We start from the raw sequence: 20,089 nt of genomic DNA on the forward strand, positions 1-20,089 counted from the left end.
TGGCACTCCAGACTATTTCCAATGGTCACAAAGAACATTACAATATTTAAAGCTTCTTAGAATTAATCTTAAAGTAGCAATTTTCAAACCTGATTTCCCTAAATACAATGAACGGAAAATATTCAAAACCTCTTAAAACTTTGCAAAATAAAATTAATTAGAATCTTTAATATTTTCCCCAAATTTATCTTGTACTTTTAAAGATAGTTTAGGTATTTATTCTAAGTAAATATAATACATATTACACACACACATAGGTATGTACACATATGTATAAACACCAGAATGTAATGAATCAGGCAGTGTTGGTCAGTGGGGGATGTGAGTGATGTTAGGACACAATGATGCCCTTACAGAGTAGTGTCTTTAAAAAGTGATTCCAGAAATGGTTAAGTAGTTACACAGCTCCCATAGAGACTAAGTATCAGTGAACTTTACCTCAGAATTTAATTCAGAAAACAAAACAAAACAAGCACCACGAAGGTAAACAAACAAGTATTTGCAGTAAAAGAGAACAAGCAAGACAGGGGCCCAGTTCTGCCTTCCTTGTTTGGGATTCGTGAAGAATGTTCCCTGCATTGATTTGATGGTGGCTTTTCCTGTTGACCATCAGCCTGCAACCTTTCTGTACATTTTCAGCCCATACGGTTTTCAAATTACTTAGTCACAACATGAAAGGAAACTACACATTTTAGTAGCGAAGGCCCATTTGCAATAAAGACTTTGCACAATGTAATTTGTGTTTAATATGCTCATAAAGCTAACAATGCCTGAATTTAGGATGCTTGCCCTTCTGGATTTCTCAGACAAACTCTTAATCCTTAGAGTATGATTGTAAAATGAAATATAAGCAAGAGAAGATTCATGAATGTATTCAAGGTCAATGTTTAGTTCTGTTTATTGATGACTAGTCCTAAATTAACAGTAAACATTTCAGATGACCAAGAAGCTTTGTAATACACATAAATTAGCTGTCTAGTAATTTGTTATCTATAAAAATATGTATTTATACTTAACCAAAACAAGTTATTAAAAATCTTCTTGATTTAGTTTGGCATGTAAAACTGTATCAAATCAATATATATGTCATAAAAATCTCTAATGTGTCAAGTATTATAAATGCCAAATTCAACTATCTCAGTTGAATTCTTAGTGTGACTGTAGTCATGTAAGGCTGGATCCAATCAAATGCTAGAATGGCAGTTGATTTATAATGGAAAATTTTAAGGCTACATGTGTTAAGCAGTAATAACTTGACAAGATTCCACAAGAGGAAGGAATTTGAATAAACCCTGAGAGTTCATCATAATGTGATATGAATGTGTGTTTCTAGCTAAGATGATACATGATATCTCTGGCAAAAAGAATGTATCCTACACAGATGAATCAGCTTGGCAATGATGTAAGCATAAATAGCTCATGATTTAGAATGTTTTTCATCAGCGTCTGCATATGAGATACTTTCAGTTCTGCCATAACCCTATCAGATGAGTCAGGTTAGTTTATCTAGAGCTGAAATCCTTAAAAGTCCACAGTATCATAAATGTCTATTGATATTTTCAGTTGCTAGAATTTAAATAACTTAGTTGGTTATACTGATGTCATGTAATGAGGTACTAATATATGTAAGTATCATTATTTTAGTCTATTATAAAATGACCTCTATAGAATGAAGATTTGCAACATGGTTGTCCAATTGAGTATGATTTAGGAAATTGGCATCAGGTTTGCACGTGTGAATTCTCCTTAAAGATGTGGTATTTATTTATGCAGCTTCGTTTATCATACCTAAGTCAGGAAAGGAGTAAAATATTGGAGAATATGGAAGGAGCAGAGGACGGTTTTATTCCTTATCCAAATGAGAAGTTTGTTTCTCATATATATTCCATGCACATAAAAGAGAGAATTGAAGTCATTGTGGAAGATAGTTTGGATATCAGTTTCTGTGTGGCATTTTAACTTGAAGGGTCGCTTTGCCTTTGTGGAGATTCAAGAGCCCTGGAGATGGGATGAGATGAAAAATACTCTTCAATTTTGAAGAGGTCAGATGTCAAGTTCGGGCTGTTTAGTTCTGAATTGTCTAACCTGTGGAACACACAACAATTTTATAACTTATGTAACCAGACATCACAGTTTAGGGGATATGAATGAGAAACAGAATGTATATTAGGTTCTAGGAAGGGAATAATATCAGAAAAGCTGCCTTCTTACAGTGGTATATTCTAGGATTATCTAAATTTTTACCAGGAACCAAAACTTAACTTTAGTTCGTTAAGGGTTTGTTCTCATTGATACCACTTGAAGTGTGATAACAATGTATGTGGCTCATCCAAAGGGTTACACTAAAAAGGAAATTTACAAATGAATAATGTATTCCTTAATTATTCTCACTCTCATTTTAAACAAACTTGAAAATAGTTTTATATTCTAATAGATTCCTAAATAATTAGAAACATGATGGAAAAAATCATCCATATAGTAAGAAAGGTTTAGCTGAAATTATCAATATCCAACCATCTTTTACCTAGAAAATTGATACCAATACCCAATGATATCTGAATGATAAAAATGATAATTTCATATTGCTCAACCTAACACATTACGGTAGCAATATGCCATTTGCAGCAATATGGCAATCAACATGATAGACTAGAAATATAGAGTAATATGGAAATACTTAGTTTAGATATAAAACAGTTAATAATTTTAATAGTTCCTAAAACAAATCGCTTGTTAAGATTTTGTATCTCATATTTCTTTTGTACATCTGATTTTAAATAAGAGTAATTCTAGGCATGAAGAAATGAAATAGTTAAGAGCTCTTGATGTTCTTGCAGAGGTCAGAAATTCAGCTCTCAGTACACAAATTGGGCAGCTACAACCACTGGTGCTTTCTTCTTACTTTTTCAGAAACACACACAAACACACACACACACACACACACACACACACACACACTAATAATAATGAAACTTTTTAAAAATAAGAGAGTAATTCCATACAATATTTTCAAGATTCATTTTTACCTTTTAAATAATGGTCTATAGTTGTATAATTTATAAAGAGACATGGAATCTAATTTTGTGATTAGTTCTTACCAGTTATAACATTGTAAAGGGAAGGTAGAAAAATAGCTTAAAGTAGAAGTAGAACAAATTTATTGACATACTCCTCGCCATAAACTAAAACGTGACCATGACTAGGGGCACAGATTGGAGAACGCTGAACTCACTTGAGTGAGGGTGCTGCACCTTTGATACAGGTCTCCTAGGTAACCTCTAAGTAGTTTGCTGACTTAGTCTCATCCCAGGAATAGGAGAGTAGCCAACATTGAGCTTGGAAAACCACACCATAAGGAAAAACACCTAGTATCTATTTGGACTAGAATATCATAAAATTGCAAAGTGACCCAGATAGGTCTAAAGAAGTTCACTGTGCAAGTTGAGTCACAGCCATTATGAAAGAACTCTTGCTGTTCACTTAAACTTTACTACATTATTAGCTAACAACAAAATGTAACTATCTTTCTAGCCTATTCTCTTCATTGACAATATAGCAACACTAACATTTCTCTGCCTCATTGGTAAATAAATTCTTCATCAGCTACTGTTTACCTTATATGTATATGAAGGTGTAATTTGTGTGCATAATATAACCAGCATTAGCTTTAGCAGATATCATTGTATTATAACATTAGTTTATGTTATACATATTAGAATTAATTGACATTAATATTATTTAAGAGGACTTATTTTTGAATATTTAAACACAGATTTGTTGCTTTGCATATATTCAAATACTTTATATATAGATATATAAAATATGCTTGAATAGGATATACCATAAATACTTGTGTTTATATATTACATATGTCTTCATGTGAAAAGTTATTACACAATGGCCACACTATACATTATGGATCTTATTTTTATATACTGGCTTTATGTAATATATTTACATATAATATCTAAATTCTCTAGTATGTTTACATATAATATCGAAATACTCTATCTTTAAATAAAAATCTATTAGAAAATAATTTATTGGACATTCATATGTGGTAACTAGCAAAGGAAAATAATTTTTCAGATTCAATCCCTATGTTGTGATTAGAATAACCAGTATGTGTCAAGTCTATAGAAGAAAGACTAAGATGCTTATATACCTCCCTGATATAAGCATCTGTCTTTACTTAAGTAGAGTACACTTTTACTCTTACTCTTAAATGTGAGACAAAACAGACTGGAACAAGCTAAACAATTCATACTGTAAAGTAAATGTTTATAACTGACAAAGTTTAAATGCAACCCCATTAGTGAACTTCTCCCTGAAAATAGGTGTTACTCAATCCAGAAATATATATGCTTGAAATTTCTTTTTGATACAACAAAATAATGAATTTATGCAGATACCATTGAAGAAAGGCATTTTATAAACACAACACACTTAGTGAAATTCATCTAAGATTAAAATATGTTTAAATAGAATTTCTTCATCCATTGTAACCTACAGATTTTTTACGTGACTGTACTTGTTCTGTTTCCATACATGAAATTAGGCACTACACAGGTGCATTATAAATGACTTAATTTTCTCCTGATACTACATGTTTTCATACTAGAACTTTAAGATGATCTATAAGTAAGCCACCTCAGGTAACTTATCTTCTCAGTAATTCCTCAAGGAACCCAAGCTGAGGAAATGCTACTAATAGGAAAGGGATTAAAACATGGGGAACATCCAAATTATCAGTCAATGCCTCTGCTGTGTCTGTGAGCACTGGGGAAAGTAGGGAAATCTGGGATTGGTGAAAAACTAAACTTACTAAATCCAGCAATAAAAAGGAATCAGTTCTATGGTTAGTCTTTGACAAAGCAAGAAGAAAGCAAAACCAAATCTCCTAAAAGGTCTCTCATAGAAAACCATTAAATAAATTCAAAACATGATTCACTTTATGAACAAGTTTCTAGAAGTGTATCTACTGGGTAGAGTTAACTCTCAACTATTTGCTAGTGAATTCCTTCCTTGGTAGATTATAAACAACCCTGAAGGCTTTGGCTGTCCCCCAGAAAAGAGCTTGGGTGAAAGTGCGATTTAATCTGTGAGTATGCCTGAAAGTCATCCTAAGTGACTGGAGGATTAGCTAGCTGAATTTCTTCTACCATTAGTGTTATTTATCATCTGTGCTGCTGTTTCTCTTCATTACTTCCAAATCTCTGTCTCTGTCTCTCTGTCTCTCTCCCTCCTCCCTCCCTCCCTCCCTTCCTCCCTCTCTCCCTCTCTCCCTCTCTCCCTCTCTCCCTCTCTCTCTCTTTCTCTCTCTCTGTCTCTGTTCTTGCCTCTCTGTCTCTGTCCCTGTTTCTCTCTCTCTCTCTCTGTCTCTCTGTCTCTGTCTCTCTCTCTCTGTCTCTCTCTCTCTCTCTCTCTCTCTCTCTCTCACACACACACACACACACACACACACACACATGCACACACACACAAATCTTCCAGTCACTTAAGGTGACTTTCAGGCATTCTCACAAATCAAATCCCACCTTCACCCAAGCTTTTGTCTGGGCTCTCCCCAAAGCCTTCAAGGTTGTTTGCAATCTCTAAGGCAGCTATAACAAGCATGTGTAAGTCTGAAGACGACTTGTGTCACTCAGTTCTCTTTTTCTATCACATGAGTTCTAGAGACTGAACTCTGTCATCAGGCTTGCTGGTGGACATCGTTACTAACTAGCCACCTTGCCAGCCCCAAACACTGCTTTAAATTAGACACAAAGCAAACAACCATACCATTTACTCTTAAAATATCATTTTTAAAAGAAGAAAATAATTCTCAAACCTCAAAAAATGTCTTCAGTCCATAGGCAGTACATTAGACTCCACCCTATAAGATTTGACCTCCAAGTTTCCTAAGAGAGATAAAGAAGGCACTCACCCTGTGTGAGAGGAAAGTGGAGTGGAAGGGATCCTATGAAAAGCTTCCCTGACCCCTCCACAGTGCCCTAACTGCAACTTGCACAATTTACTGCTAGAGTAGCAGTAAAAGATAAAGCCAGAGCTTACTGGCAGAGGAAGGAAAAGATGATACTGTGTGGTAAAATGCTCCTAATTACTCTTCAGACAGCCCCATTTTCTGTCCTACTTTCCCCAATCTAAGGGAAGCTGTTTTCATAGACCATTGTCCATTGTCCCAAAGCAGTTTGTAATTAAAACTATACCTTTAAATGTCAAAACTAAAGGAAATTCAACTGTAAATTCAGGACATAGAAGGAATTTGGAGGGGGGTGTTTTATGGGCTCTTAGAGTGTGTTTCTCCTTGAGTACAAGCCAGGAAACAGGATTCCCACAATTTGTCTTCCCTTTAAGATAATAGGCCAACCTCTTAAGCATAAACATGAAGCTGTAACCCAAATCTAGTGCCAACCAGGCACTCCAGGCTGCTAACAAATCCCTAAGAGGTGCCTGTAACTCTCTTGGCACTCATCTCTCCCTTGACTGACTGAGGTATAAAAGAGTTATGGCACCAGCAATTATCACAGAAATTCAAGGACTCTCTTAAGATATTATACAATTACAATTTGTAGGTGATTGTCCAGGAATCTGATTCGCAGGTGTGGGTGGAGAAACAAGGTTCTAGCCTACCAGGAGTAGTGACAGAAAGGCCATTGATAACTAATAACAAATGAGTGATCTGATAGAATAGATTACTTCACACTGACTCTTCTAACCTCTGTGAGGACCTTCATACACACAGAAAGGAGGGGAGAGGAGGAGGAAGGGGAAAAGGGGGGAGGGTTTCCAAGAGCCCTTGAGAATAAAATTAAAATTTTCTTTGGAAGTGCCCCTTGAGACAATACCATATGCAAAATGACTAAGAAGTTAATGCAAAGGATCAAACTATATACACAAAGTGTATTTTAAACAAAGCAAAGGAACTCATGCATTTTCATCCTAGAAGCTTACTTACCGTCTTTTTGTTCTGTTAATTCAAAGTGCTTTTCTCATTCAGCTCCTATGAATATTCAACAGCACACTAAGCAATGGGTTCATATTGCATTGTCCAACAAGTATTAGTGTCAGATAATATCATTATAAAATTACACACTAATTTTATTTTTAAATTTCAATTTAATTTCATATTCAGTTTCATATTTAATTTTCACTAAAATCCTATTGTAGAAGTAACTCTAATTCTGCTATATGATTTCTATTTTCCTGATATATTTAAATACTCAATACTAAAGTCTTATTCTGAAGTAGTTTTGCTTGCAGCAAGTAAATACTCTAGAAAACTATTTGCACTTTCCAGCAATTCTTGAGATGTGCTTACCTTCCAAAGCTTACTTGTTCTTCTTGGTCACAGACAAAATGGTCAGTATTATTTCCCCAGGGCACTGATATCTCCTAGGCATTAGTCTTCTTATTACCCACTGACAAAGATTAGTTTACTTTTAATCAAAGGTTGGTCAGTTCATCCAGAGAAAACTGGAAACAGATTTAATAACTAGTTTTCCCTCTTGAGACTAGACATTGTTAACTGCCTAAAATATAATTAACAGCAGAATGCCAGTCAACAATTCACTTTCGCTTCGTATGTGGGGAGTTTAGGTGCTCCAATTTAATAGGGGCCATGGTACTAGTAATCAAATCGAAAGTCTTGGCCTGACCTCTAAAAGAAGCTATAAAATGATGTCTAATAAATTAAGATGAATGCCAAATCCTTCAGAGGAAACAGGCATGTATCATAACCATGTAATCTGTATTCAGGTTTGAGGTCAGGACTTTACAATAAGGATATAATACCAGCCTGAGTGCAAGGTGCGATATATGCTCAGTTATTCTGCATAGAAGATAATGGTGACTCTCTTCACTAATGTTAAACACAGCTGCATATTTTAAATTCCTTTTTTCAAAACAAGTATATCATACCAGAATAAAGTATTATCCTGTATAATGGAACTGAATTTGCCAAGGTGTATAAATAGACAATTAGATGTTCTACCCCAGTGCCAAGACAGGAGTTATCAGAAGCCACCGTAGGTCACTTTGGTAAGGATTTTTTAATGTGACTTGGAAGTTCGGGGAAGTACAGCAAGGAAGTGTCTGGTTCCACCCAGGAGAGGTGAAGAAGGAATGCTCAAACTTCCAAGAAGAAGAATGCAAATACAACATGGGCAGTCACTGTATCTATGCCACCCCGATGTTGCTGGAATCTTAAGCAGGGAGCCAAGATTCCTGATCTGTTAAGAGAAGTTGTTACTAAAATGCCACTGCCGGCTAGTATCACGAAGTTGAAAGAATCACTGTATACTTGATATGTTATCTGTGAGCAACTAGAATTGGTGAAAAAAAATTCCTAAAGACAAATTAATCAGTTCGTAAACCTTGAATTCAATGTCACTTTTAGCAATTATCAGTGAGGGCTCACATGGATCTTGTTTTGTTTTGTCTTTATTTTTCTTCTTTATTCTCTACTCAAACGTGTTCTTACTTATTTTGCTTTCCTCTGTTTCTCAGATTTATTGTTTTCTGCTCTGATATTTAGTAAAGAAAAAAAGAGGCTGTGAATTAATTTCCTGTCAATACTCAAAACAATTACAGTATCTCTTTATCACTAAAGCCCTCTGCTTGACCAATTTTGAAAGGATGTACTGGACACTGATTGGGAATATTCTACCCATTGCTTTCCTCTTGAGCCTATGGGAATATAAAGCAAAAACGATCAGTGTGTGCAATATTCTCTGGAGTGTTCTACCAACCAAACTGTACCAACAGCCACAAACTATTGATGTATATAATTTTTAAAAGGTATAGGCCCAAATCTACTCAGATTTTTGCTGGCAAAAGTTCATCCAGCTTTCTTAGGCTACCGGAAACTAGGGAGACCTCTGCTCTTCTAGCTATTCTAGAAGAGACTATGCGTGAACACTTATGATTCTCTAAAACACAGGTCTCCTTCCCACAGGAAAAATTCCTTGCATTTCCAAAGCTGTTAACCACTAAAGCTGGTTATATACACTATGATCCATTAAGCCCTCATGATCAAATTGGTAGCACTCTTTACAAAGATGTGTTCCTTATAACTTTTGCTCTCATCTTTTTCTGCCTCTTCAGGTCATGGATTATACGGGACTTTTGAAATGTTATCCTCGTGGAGAAAAACTAGAGAGGACCAACATGTTAAAGAGCGAACTGCAGAAGTCTATGCAGACTCCATGCTCTCCTTCTCTCTCACCACTGCCATGTACTTGGTTACCTTTGGCATAGGTGCCAGCCCTTTCACGAACATCGAGGCAGCCAGGATTTTCTGCTGCAATTCCTGTATTGCAATCCTCTTCAACTACCTCTATGTACTCTCATTTTATGGTTCCAGCCTTGTGTTCACTGGCTACATAGAAAACAATTACCAGCATAGTATATTCTGTAGAAAAGTTCCAAAGCCTGAGGTATTGCAGGAGAAGCCAGCATGGTATAGGTTTCTTCTGACAGCTAGATTCAGTGAGGAGACAGCTGAAGGAGAGGAAGCAAACACTTATGAGAGTCACCTATTGGTGTGTTTCCTCAAGCGCTATTACTGTGACTGGATAACTAACACCTATGTCAAGCCTTTTGTAGTCCTCTTTTACCTTATTTATATTTCCTTTGCCTTAATGGGCTATCTGCAGGTCAGTGAAGGGTCAGACCTTAGTAACATCGTAGCAACTGCAACACAAACCATTGATTACACTACTGCCCAGCAAAAGTACTTTAGCAACTACAGTCCTGTTATTGGGTTTTACATATATGAGTCGATAGAATATTGGAACTCTAGTGTCCAAGAAGATGTTCTAGAATACACCAAGGGGTTTGTGCGGATATCCTGGTTTGAAAGCTACTTAAATTATCTTCGGAAACTCAATATATCCACTGACTTGCCGAAGAAAAATTTCACAGACATGTTGAGGAATTCCTTCCTGAAAGCTCCTCAGTTTTCACATTTTCAAGAGGACATAATCTTCTCTAAAAAGTACAATGATGAGTTTGAGGTAGTAGCCTCTAGAATGTATTTGGTGGCCAAGACCATGGAAACAAACAGAGAAGAACTCTATGATCTCTTGGAGACCCTGAGGAGGCTTTCAGTCACCTCCAAGGTGAAGTTCATTGTCTTTAATCCGTCTTTTGTGTATATGGATCGATATGCCTCCTCGCTGGGAGCCCCCCTGCACAACTCCTGCATCAGTGCTTTGTTCCTGCTCTTCTTCTCGGCATTCCTAGTGGCAGATTCAATGATTAATGTCTGGATCACTCTAACAGTTGTGTCTGTGGAGTTTGGAGTGATAGGCTTCATGACATTATGGAAAGTAGAACTGGACTGCATCTCTGTGCTATGCTTAATCTATGGAATTAACTACACAATTGACAATTGTGCTCCACTGTTATCCACATTTGTCCTGGGCAAGGACTTTACAAGAACTAAATGGGTAAAAAATGCCCTGGAAGTGCATGGGGTAGCTATTTTACAGAGTTACCTCTGTTATATTGTTGGTCTATTTCCTCTCGCAGCTGTGCCTTCAAATCTGACCTGTACACTGTTCAGGTGCTTGTTTTTAATAGCATTTGTCACCTTCTTTCACTGCTTTGCCATTTTACCTGTGATTCTGACTTTCCTGCCACCCTCTAAGAAAAAAAGGAAAGAGAAGAAAAATCCTGAAAACCGGGAGGAAATTGAGTGTGTCGAAATGGTGGATATTGATAGTACCAGAGTCGTTGACCAGATTACCACAGTGTGATAGTATCTGCTTCATGTATTTTCACCCTAGGTCTTACCAAGAACAAAAAGCTTATGTTGGTGAAACATGGTCAAAGTTGCTTTTTTCAAAAAGATAAGAAACAGACACTGAAATAAAAGTATAAAAGTAAAAGAAGAGTATAACAGGAACGGCATCTTTAAAATCATTAAAGCAAAAGGATGCCATTAAAAGAATTTACTTACACACATACACACATGCATAGGACTCAGTGTTTTAAATAAGATCTAACAGAGGAAGGCTTATTAATAAGCAGGATCTCATTTTACCAACACTGTACATATTACTGGTATTGTAATAAAATGCAACTGATTGCACTGTCAGTGGCCATGACAAAAATATCTTTAAGCATTGTTCAAAAGAACAAAGCTACCTACACTTCTTCAGAACTGTAACTCTTAGGTTCTGTGCTTTGAGGTCTTCATTGTCTGATCTAGTACCTCAACAATTAAGGAGATTCTGTAAAAGTTCTCATCAGCAAAATGAAGCCAGGACTTCTGAAGCAGATGTAGTAGACTGAACATCATTCACAAATTAAAATTGATTCACCCCAAAATTCAAGTATTTTTTCCATTAATTAACTTGTTATATTCCTCCACTGATACACTTTTAACACCTGTATGGTTTAGTCAGTGCACCCAGGGATCAATGACAGCTCCAGCACTACAGAATTGAGGCAATTCTATTTTAGAGTACCTTGTTACTTGTCATCAGATGGGTCTACTTTATAAGTTATAGCTCTTGTCAGGAACCTTTAGGGGTGCAAAGCCACAGAGTCAAGTCCAAATGGCTGGTGTGTTGGAGGAAAAGCAGGTGTCTTTTTAAAACTACAGAGTGTTTCAATATTAACACAAAAAGAAAAGCCAACCGGTACAGATGTTTGTGGCTTAGCCCCATGTGCATTTTTGCATGGATGCCCAGAAACAGCATCTGCCCATGTATCTGAGGAAAGGAAAATAAACACTAAAATCATTATTGGTTAAAAAGTGGCAGAATGATGACTTCTACTTACCTTAGTGGAGAAAAGGAATATCTTTGGTAAGTCTAAGTCCTGACAATGAGCCACTTTATAAAAGTACTGGGACATAAAGGGCTCAAAAGCAAGTAGCTGGAAATTCCTAGATAACAGTAGTCACCAGTACAAACCTATCCAGAAGAGCAGCCAATCTTCCCTGCTAAACTGGCTGTACCTCACTTTCCTGGTTCCTAAAATGCCCTTTTGCTATCTCTCTATTTCATCCTAAGACCCTCTGTACATTGACATGCCCAGATATTTATACAGTCCAACAGATGTATCTACAAGGGCAATGATCCATAGATCCAAACAAAGACAGTTTGATCTGAAGGGATATGTATGCTGCCCTTAGAACCCTGTATTTATTTAAATCCATAAAATAAAGCCAAACCCTGGGTTACATTTGAAGCAAGCAGTTATAATGTCTTTCCTTTTTAGAGATGTAGTGTCCTTGCCATCTATAATAGTAAGCATTTCCAAAAGGAATGTTACTTTTCAGGACCTTAGCAGATATATTATACCACTTCCCCATCCTCCACAGAGGGGGAAGCAGGCCTTGAAGAATGAAGTAACTTACTGAGGTTGCCCTACTAGTGGAGTTCCATCATTTCAGCATGGCTAAGACGGGGGAAGGCAATTGTAGATTTTTCTCATAAGGCAGCTACTATCCTTTCCAAATACATATGTAAGGTAGGAACATAAGTCTTCATTGGGCATGGAACAAACATATTTTTAATGTCGGGAATGAAAACACTTTGGATTTAGGTTGGTCAATATCGTTCTAAACAGCAAAAAAGCCCAAATGATTGTGATGTAACTACACTAAATGAAAATCTGTGCTTTTGCTTTCATGTGCTTTTGTCTTTTTCTAACAGATATGCTGGGGATTGTAGCTAGTGCATCACACAAAAGCTCAGTCTCCCCTGCAGACACACTAATCAGTCATACCAGTGTGTTATTCACTGAACAAGAAGATGGGGAGCTTACATCTAAACACAAGTATATTCTTCACAAAAGGATAAGTTTGCATATTAGATTTTCTCTCAATCAATTTTCTCGCTTATGGGCCTGCAACTAGGCTATTACTTATAAAATGCAACCGAAGAAGGGATTGGTATTATTCTTAAATTATATGCTGCTAAACTGTTTTCTGAACAATGTGTTCTAATTTTGCAATTGATTTAGTGTCAGCCACATGAAACACCTCAGCTTAGTGAATTCACAAATCTGACACAACACGTGCACCAATTAAATGGATTTTGTTGAGAATGTAATCATCAATTTGGTCAAGCAGAATGACTTACTGTGGCATTTTGTTTTATGAGAGATAGTAGTTTTCCAACTTGAGTCTCTGTGTATGTTGAGATGGTGTATTTTTAAATGAAGGGCACTTTCAAACTTGTCAGCTTCTCTTTTCAGCACTTGAAATCAAGGTTTATGAAATTCTGACTGTGAAATGAACTTTTCTATTGGAGAACTGCATGCCAAGATTTATTTATTGTTAGGCAACGATTATGTATTTGTTGATATTTATTATTGATTATGCTCTGACAACATTGGTCTAACCCCACCATGGAGAAGATACTTTAGAAATATCTCAAACTTTTTATGTCTTCATAAAGTTTTGCTTTTGAATTGCTAAAAGTGAAGGAATGATCTCCGCCAAAAAATTAATTTTTACTTTTAATTAATTCCAGCCAAGACATTAATGTTCTCTTTACCAAAGAAACTTATTTGGCTAATTTTAAGTTGATGTTTGCTGTCCATTTACCAAAGAAAAATGTTCCATTCATCAGAAATATTTCTCCTGGTCAACTAAAATACTGTGATACTTGGGCCTTCAGAAGGAAAATAAGAAAAACCAAAGTAAGAGGAATGATATTCTCTCATTCAGTGGAGTTCAGCAGAAGATGAGAACTTACAAGGAAAATGAGGTTTGCAAGAAAAAATGATAATTGAAATTGGACATTATTATTTGGACATACAGTAATGATCCAACAAGTACCATGAGGAATACACAGGCTAACAGTACAATTTGTTCCAGAGAAGCTGTAGAACAAACCCTCATGAAAATTCCTGTCCATTGTTCTTGCTAGTAACTCTTTTTTTGTTTGTTTGTTTGTTGTGGGTCAGGTTGGTTTTGACTGTTTGATTAATGGGTTGGCTGGGTTTTATTTTGACTGGGAAAGGGGTTGTCTTCATTTTGCTTTTGTTTAGTTTGTGGTTTTTGTTCGTGTAGCTTCTGCTTCTCCTACCCCTTTGACCATTTTCAGTTAGAAATGAGATAATTAGAGGCCTCCTCCATGGCCACAGTTATTCATGCAACCTACTGCTCTAAAAAGACCCTTGACAAACTGTCTATTTTGAATAACCACTGCCCAATTGTCTGTGGCATTCTAAGACTATGACACTACCTTCCTTCAGCCCCAGCAACAGACCTTGGCTGTGTCCCTCATGAGAACAGGTCTAATGGAGAGTCGCCTTCTGGGTGTAGTATGGTATGAGGCAAAGCCTCTTGAACACAAATGGTACCCTCTTCATAATGGCTTTATTCCTTTGGATCCTATTAAAGTATCCTGCAGCTTGTAGCAGTGTTTGACCTCTGTGAATCTCTGTTTCTTCATCTGTACAATGGGCGTTACAACAGTAAATATCTTTCAATTAAGCAAACTTTGAGTGCATAATGTTACCCATACATTGCTCTAAAGACTGACCTCACACAAGTAAACAAATCAGATAAAGCATGATCTTGCCTTGGAAAGCTGAAATTTGAGTGGTGTTGTGAGTTGGCTGTGAAGATAGAGATGGTGTTTGGGAAGCACTTGGGGCAAAAGAAAGAACTCAAGGCATTATATTTGACTAACCAACTTCACCACAGTAGCACTACGGCTCAGGATATAAGCCTCCAAAGTATAACTTTGCCTAAGATTAAAGCTATGTAAAATGCCATGGGTTACCACAGAAGGATATTAATTATTAGTTTTTGAGGTCACATTAAAACTAAGCTCAATTAACACATGGTGGGACAACTATAAATAAAGTAAAATCCTGGATATTGGGATATAGATAATTGGTGGGAATGGAGAGAGTAACATCTCTTACTCTCTATGTCTGGCTTGTCTGATGACATTTGATCATTGCTTTGGGGTGATTTGCTTTCAAGTTAGTGCTAACTGAAAAGTACCAGGTATTATAAAATAAAACTATTTTTCACAGCATGTGTTGTACAAGGTAAAATATATTGGTACTACACTGACAAAAAAACCTGATAATGCTAGAGCCAACACATGGCAGAGTCCCTCCCTGTGGTGGCCACAACTGTTTATTTTTGTTTCATGCCAGTCCAGGAGAAAACAAAATGGGAAGCAAATGAACTAGAATCTGCTCACCTGAACAGTCAGTGTTAATATGTTCCCCAGCCTGCCTCTCATCTGTCCCCTCCCTTTCCCAAGTGATCTATTAAAGTCCCCTTTGTGTCTATGAGAGTGCTGTACAAGAAAAAGGAAATGAGATGCCAGAGAACTGTAGCCACCACATAGAACGTTTTGCATTAGAATTAAATTAGCAACACACCGTTTAAGAGAAACCTACTTAGTAGAGAACAGAGATTTCTTTTCAGAGTAAAAATAAAACATGAGAAAACCAAGACCTAGAGAAATACTCACAAAGAAGATGCAGAGCTAAAATTGCAGTATACTTTCTAGCTTCAGTTTACTCTGCATTCTGCCAATTTACTGCCAAACACTGTGTATCTAAATTATGGGTTCTCAATGCAGGGATCATGGATGAGCTGGAGAAGGAAAAAAAACTCTTGACCTCTCTAAAATTAAATTGCATGCAAAATCATGTGTATGTTCAATATTTACATTTTACTAAAGAGAGGGTTCATAGTTGTCACCAGATTCTGAAAAAATTCTCCATGGTTCATAGTTGTCACCAGATTCTAAAAAAATTCTTCATGTCCCACTGCACTGTCCTAAATTAATAAATATCTCAGTGGGAGTGAGATCCTGGTGTCCTCATTTGGACTAATTTTGTCAAGAACTTCTTAATCATTTTTTCTGTAAAGGGTCAAAGATGCCTTCAAAGACTTATTTCTTGATGCAAAGCCCAGTACCTAATTCTATTCATTTATTCTTTATTCATCTGTTCACTCATTAATTTTTATCCTGGAAACATATTTTCACTGTTAATTTATGTTCTATTACCAGTTAAACATAGCCCCCAAAGAAGAACCAGGAAGAATCTCTCTGCACTGTGCCCTTATTGCCAGAAGGAACACCAAAATACTACAGTACTTTCGCTGTTGCGGCAGTCTCTATCAGTGGTTCTCAATCTTCCTAATGCTGTGGCCTTTTAATGCAGTTCGTCATGTTGTGGTGACTTCCAACCACAAAATTATTTTCATTGCTACTTCATAACTTTAATCTTGCTACTGTTATGAATTGGAATGTGCATATCTGTGTTTTCTGATGGTCTTAGACAACTCCTGTGAAAGGTCATTTGTCCCCTGGAGGGACTGCAACTCACAGTTTGAGAACCACTGGTCTATATAGTCTCAAAATTAGAGTAAACAGCACTGGTAGACATACACAGAGTGAAAAGCCGACAAAGCATGCCTGTAAATGTGTGCCCCATCATGCAGAAAAGAGCAGCCCATTTCCAGGCTATTTGGTTATACATTCCTTGGCAAAAGCATATTAAATCCCAGAAGAGCCTGCTCCCAAGCAAGTCCTATCTCAAAATGTATACCAAGCTTATTTGCATAATTGTGGAAGATGACCTGACAACGAAAATAAAAAAGGAGACTTGATCATCTTGAAAATACTGAGAGTAGAAAATCAGAAATTATTACCATGGACAGAAAAGCACATTTAAATATAGGTGTCTTGCAAAGAAAATAAAACTCTAAATCTCTTGACTACTAGACAGAAGGTAGACATAGTATAGGTTGATTGAGGAAGCACCTGTTGGCTCTCTTTCTAGTACAAACTTTAGGCATATGGAATCCATCTGTGTTTCCCTAAGGTAAGGTTGAGAGAATCACAGGTTAACCTTCACTGAACATAAACCACTGAAAACTCATCCATGCACATTCTGTCAAGTCATGGTAAGGTATGACTTCTGAGGTGGAGGAAGTCCTCCATTGTAGCATCTACTACGAGGTTCAAGGGCTATATATTTGTTGGGATCTAAAAGTGCTTTGTCTAATTCCTACAGAAATGGCTCTAGCAGCCCAATTCCTAAACCCATTCCAGGCTCATTCCTGAGAGACACTCATAGAAATTTTCTTGGTCAAAAACAATGTTCGTGATTTCTCTGCTATGACTCCTGCAATGCGTTTCTCTTAGCTTTTTCCAATATTCTCTCAATTAACATGCCTGTTTCAAATTGCCTGTGCTTGCTCTACCAGAGTCACCAAGAAAACTGCCATGATGCCTCCAAAGAAGTGTGGATGACTAAGCAAAACTGGCAATAACCCTTTGATTCTCCTCCGCATACATACAGACAGGCATGCTACATACGCAGATTTTATATATATATATATATATATATATATATTTATATATATATATATCACAGAACATGAGTACATACACATGTATAGAATACCCTATAGCAAATATTTAAGTGTACATGACTGTACTATACATATGGACTATACAAAATTAGTGCATGTATATACATACATACATTTACCTACCACTTTTTACAATATGCTTAGCAAATGTGAGGGTATTAAAATACCTTGGCAGCCTGGCCCTTTGTGTTTTATGAAGGTAGGCCAAGAGCTATAGCTGTACATAGAAAACCATACAATATATTATTTTCACCTTCTATGTGCTCCCTATATATTAACACATCTGAGAGCAGCCAGACAATACACTTTAAAGACAAGAAATCTGAACATGTAATTTACAAATTACTAATGAATAGTTCCATGGTTGAAAACTGCATTTGATGAAATTTTCCAAGTTATCAGTAATAATAGCAGAGACTCAAAACGACAGAAATTTCTACCAAGGTCTAAAATTTTAAAATTTGTCTACGGTCACAGATTAGTGGTCCAGAGAATGGGAAAAGAGGAGAGAAATAAAATAAGAACATGGGGAGGTGGGTGCTCACTCCATCTTGCCAATTTACAGTCTTGGAAAGGAGGGAATATTTTCCATTTATCTGTAACATTATTGGTGGAAAAAAATCAGTGAATGTCATATTCTTCAAGGAAAGGAGACATCATCACAGAAGCTGGTAATTAAAAAAAAGTTATATGTCTCTAACACAGCTTCTACACCTAAGGCTCAGGGGGCATCATGGAAGAGGGGGTCAAGAGATTGTAAGAGCTAGAGGACCTGGAGAACTGCTGCAAGACAGTGTCTTCTGGACAGGACTGGGTTGCTGCACCCATGGAATCTCAATATTGTTGCCTGCATAAGACTGCACAAACCATACCAGTTGACATGCCAAACATGGATTTAAGAATATTTTTCAAGGTCATCCCCTAGATGAAGAGTCATAGGCAATCAATGACTGCGGAGGAGAACCAGTTTTATTCAGGATCAAACACTCAATCCTAGATGGCCAGTCTTAAACACATGCACAAATGGGAAGCAATAATTGGGCATGATATTATGGATATATATATATGTAAGTATGTATGCATATGTATATATATATATGTTGTCTTCTGACCTCCACACATGCATATATATATATGTGTATATATATATATATATATATATATATATATATATGAAGAGAAGAATTCGAGAAGACCTAAGAGGAGTTGAGGAGGAAGAGAGACAGGGAGAAATTATGCAAATATAGAGTACACATGTATAAAATTCTCAAAAATATATAAAATGCAATAAATATAAAAATTGAAGGTGAAAAAAATTTCATTTAAGAGAAACAGCACACATGCAACAAAGCTATCTATGACTAGAAAATTCTAACTAACTCACCAAGACATTTGGGGAAGTGGACATTAAGAGGGTCCCTGGTGTAGTATCTCCCTCACAAAACACATACACAGACAGCATTTTGAAGTATATCTCTACTATGTAGCTTAGGCTAACCCCAAAGTCACAGCAGCCTTTCTACTTCACCCTCTTGAGTTATAGACTTACAATGTGGGAGGGTGTGTAGCACCTTTTTATTTCCCTATAGCAGGGAAAAAGGCAACTATTGGGAAGCTGAACTCAATCATATTTGTAGGCATTGACAGATTATGAGACCTAACAGTAGTGAAATTTTCATGCTTCACTACTGGATAGATAGAATCAAACTGTCAAGTCAGTTCAGTGGGTAAAGTTGCTTGCTGCAAGACTGAGCTTGATCTTCAAGGACCTACATCATGTAAGGAGATAACCAACTCCAAAAAGTTGTCTTCTGACCACCGCACATGCACCATGGCATGTGTGCTGCCCCAAACAGGACAAATAGATGAAAAACAAATTTAGAAAATTATTAAGGCCTAAATCTGTACTTTTAAATATTTTTTACTGAGAATAGGTTTTTTTTCACACAATATATTCTGATTATGGTTTCACCTTCTCCTTCTCTCAGTTCCTCCACAATTCTACTCCCATCCAGACCCACGACACTTTTGTCTTTCCTTAGAAAATAAACAGGCAACTAAGGAATAATAAAATAAGATAAAATAAAATTGAATGACATAGTCTGTGCTTTTTTAATGAACTAAAAGGACCCTGCATTTTCTTTAAGTTATTTATTGACAAATAATTCTTCTTCAATAACTTAACACAGAATACAGTCAGGTTCTTGCCTTATGGTAACTGATCCTATAATTTACTCATTATCCTGGATTCATTCCAGAACTTAAAATATGCGAATTGAATTACTTAATGGATAGGTTAGACAAGAAAAATATCACCTCTGTATTAGTCCTTATTTCATCAATTTTCTCTTTTTCATTATTAATTAAATTTATTATTTTATTTTACATCCTGACCTCAGTTTCCTCTCCCTCCTCTCCTCCTATTTCTTCCCCACCCCACCACCAATCCACTCCTTCTCTGTTTCTGTTCAGAAAGGGGTAGGCCTCCCATGGGTGTCAAACAACCATGGCATATCAAGTTGAGAGGTAGGACTAAGCTCCTCCTCTAACCCAGTATGAGGAATAGGTTCCCAAGTACCAACGGAAGTGCTAGGCACAGGCCCTGCTTCTGCCACTAGAAATCCGACAAGTAAACCAAGCTACACACTGTCACACATACTTTAAATTTCTCTTATTCATTTAAACATACCAACGTTTCAAAGCTTTAAAAAACTA

At 36.5% G+C, this 20,089-nt stretch overlaps 1 protein-coding gene across 1 annotated transcript in view; it reads left to right on the top strand.

The window, feature by feature from the left end:
• Window positions 1-14,463, top strand: part of Ptchd1 (patched domain containing 1) — a 54,698-nt gene extending 40,235 nt beyond the window's left edge. Inside the window, exon 4 of the mRNA XM_005077977.3 lies at window positions 9,106-14,463. Coding sequence (XP_005078034.1) covers window positions 9,106-10,760 — 1,655 coding nt within the window. The 3' untranslated portion in view covers window positions 10,761-14,463. The remainder of the gene's footprint in view (window positions 1-9,105) is intronic.
• The last annotated feature ends 5,626 nt before the right edge of the window (window positions 14,464-20,089 follow it).

The sequence above is a fragment of the Mesocricetus auratus genome, unplaced genomic scaffold (assembly GCF_017639785.1).
Source record: "Mesocricetus auratus isolate SY011 unplaced genomic scaffold, BCM_Maur_2.0 Super-Scaffold_100003, whole genome shotgun sequence".
Taxonomy (NCBI): Eukaryota; Metazoa; Chordata; class Mammalia; order Rodentia; family Cricetidae; genus Mesocricetus; species Mesocricetus auratus.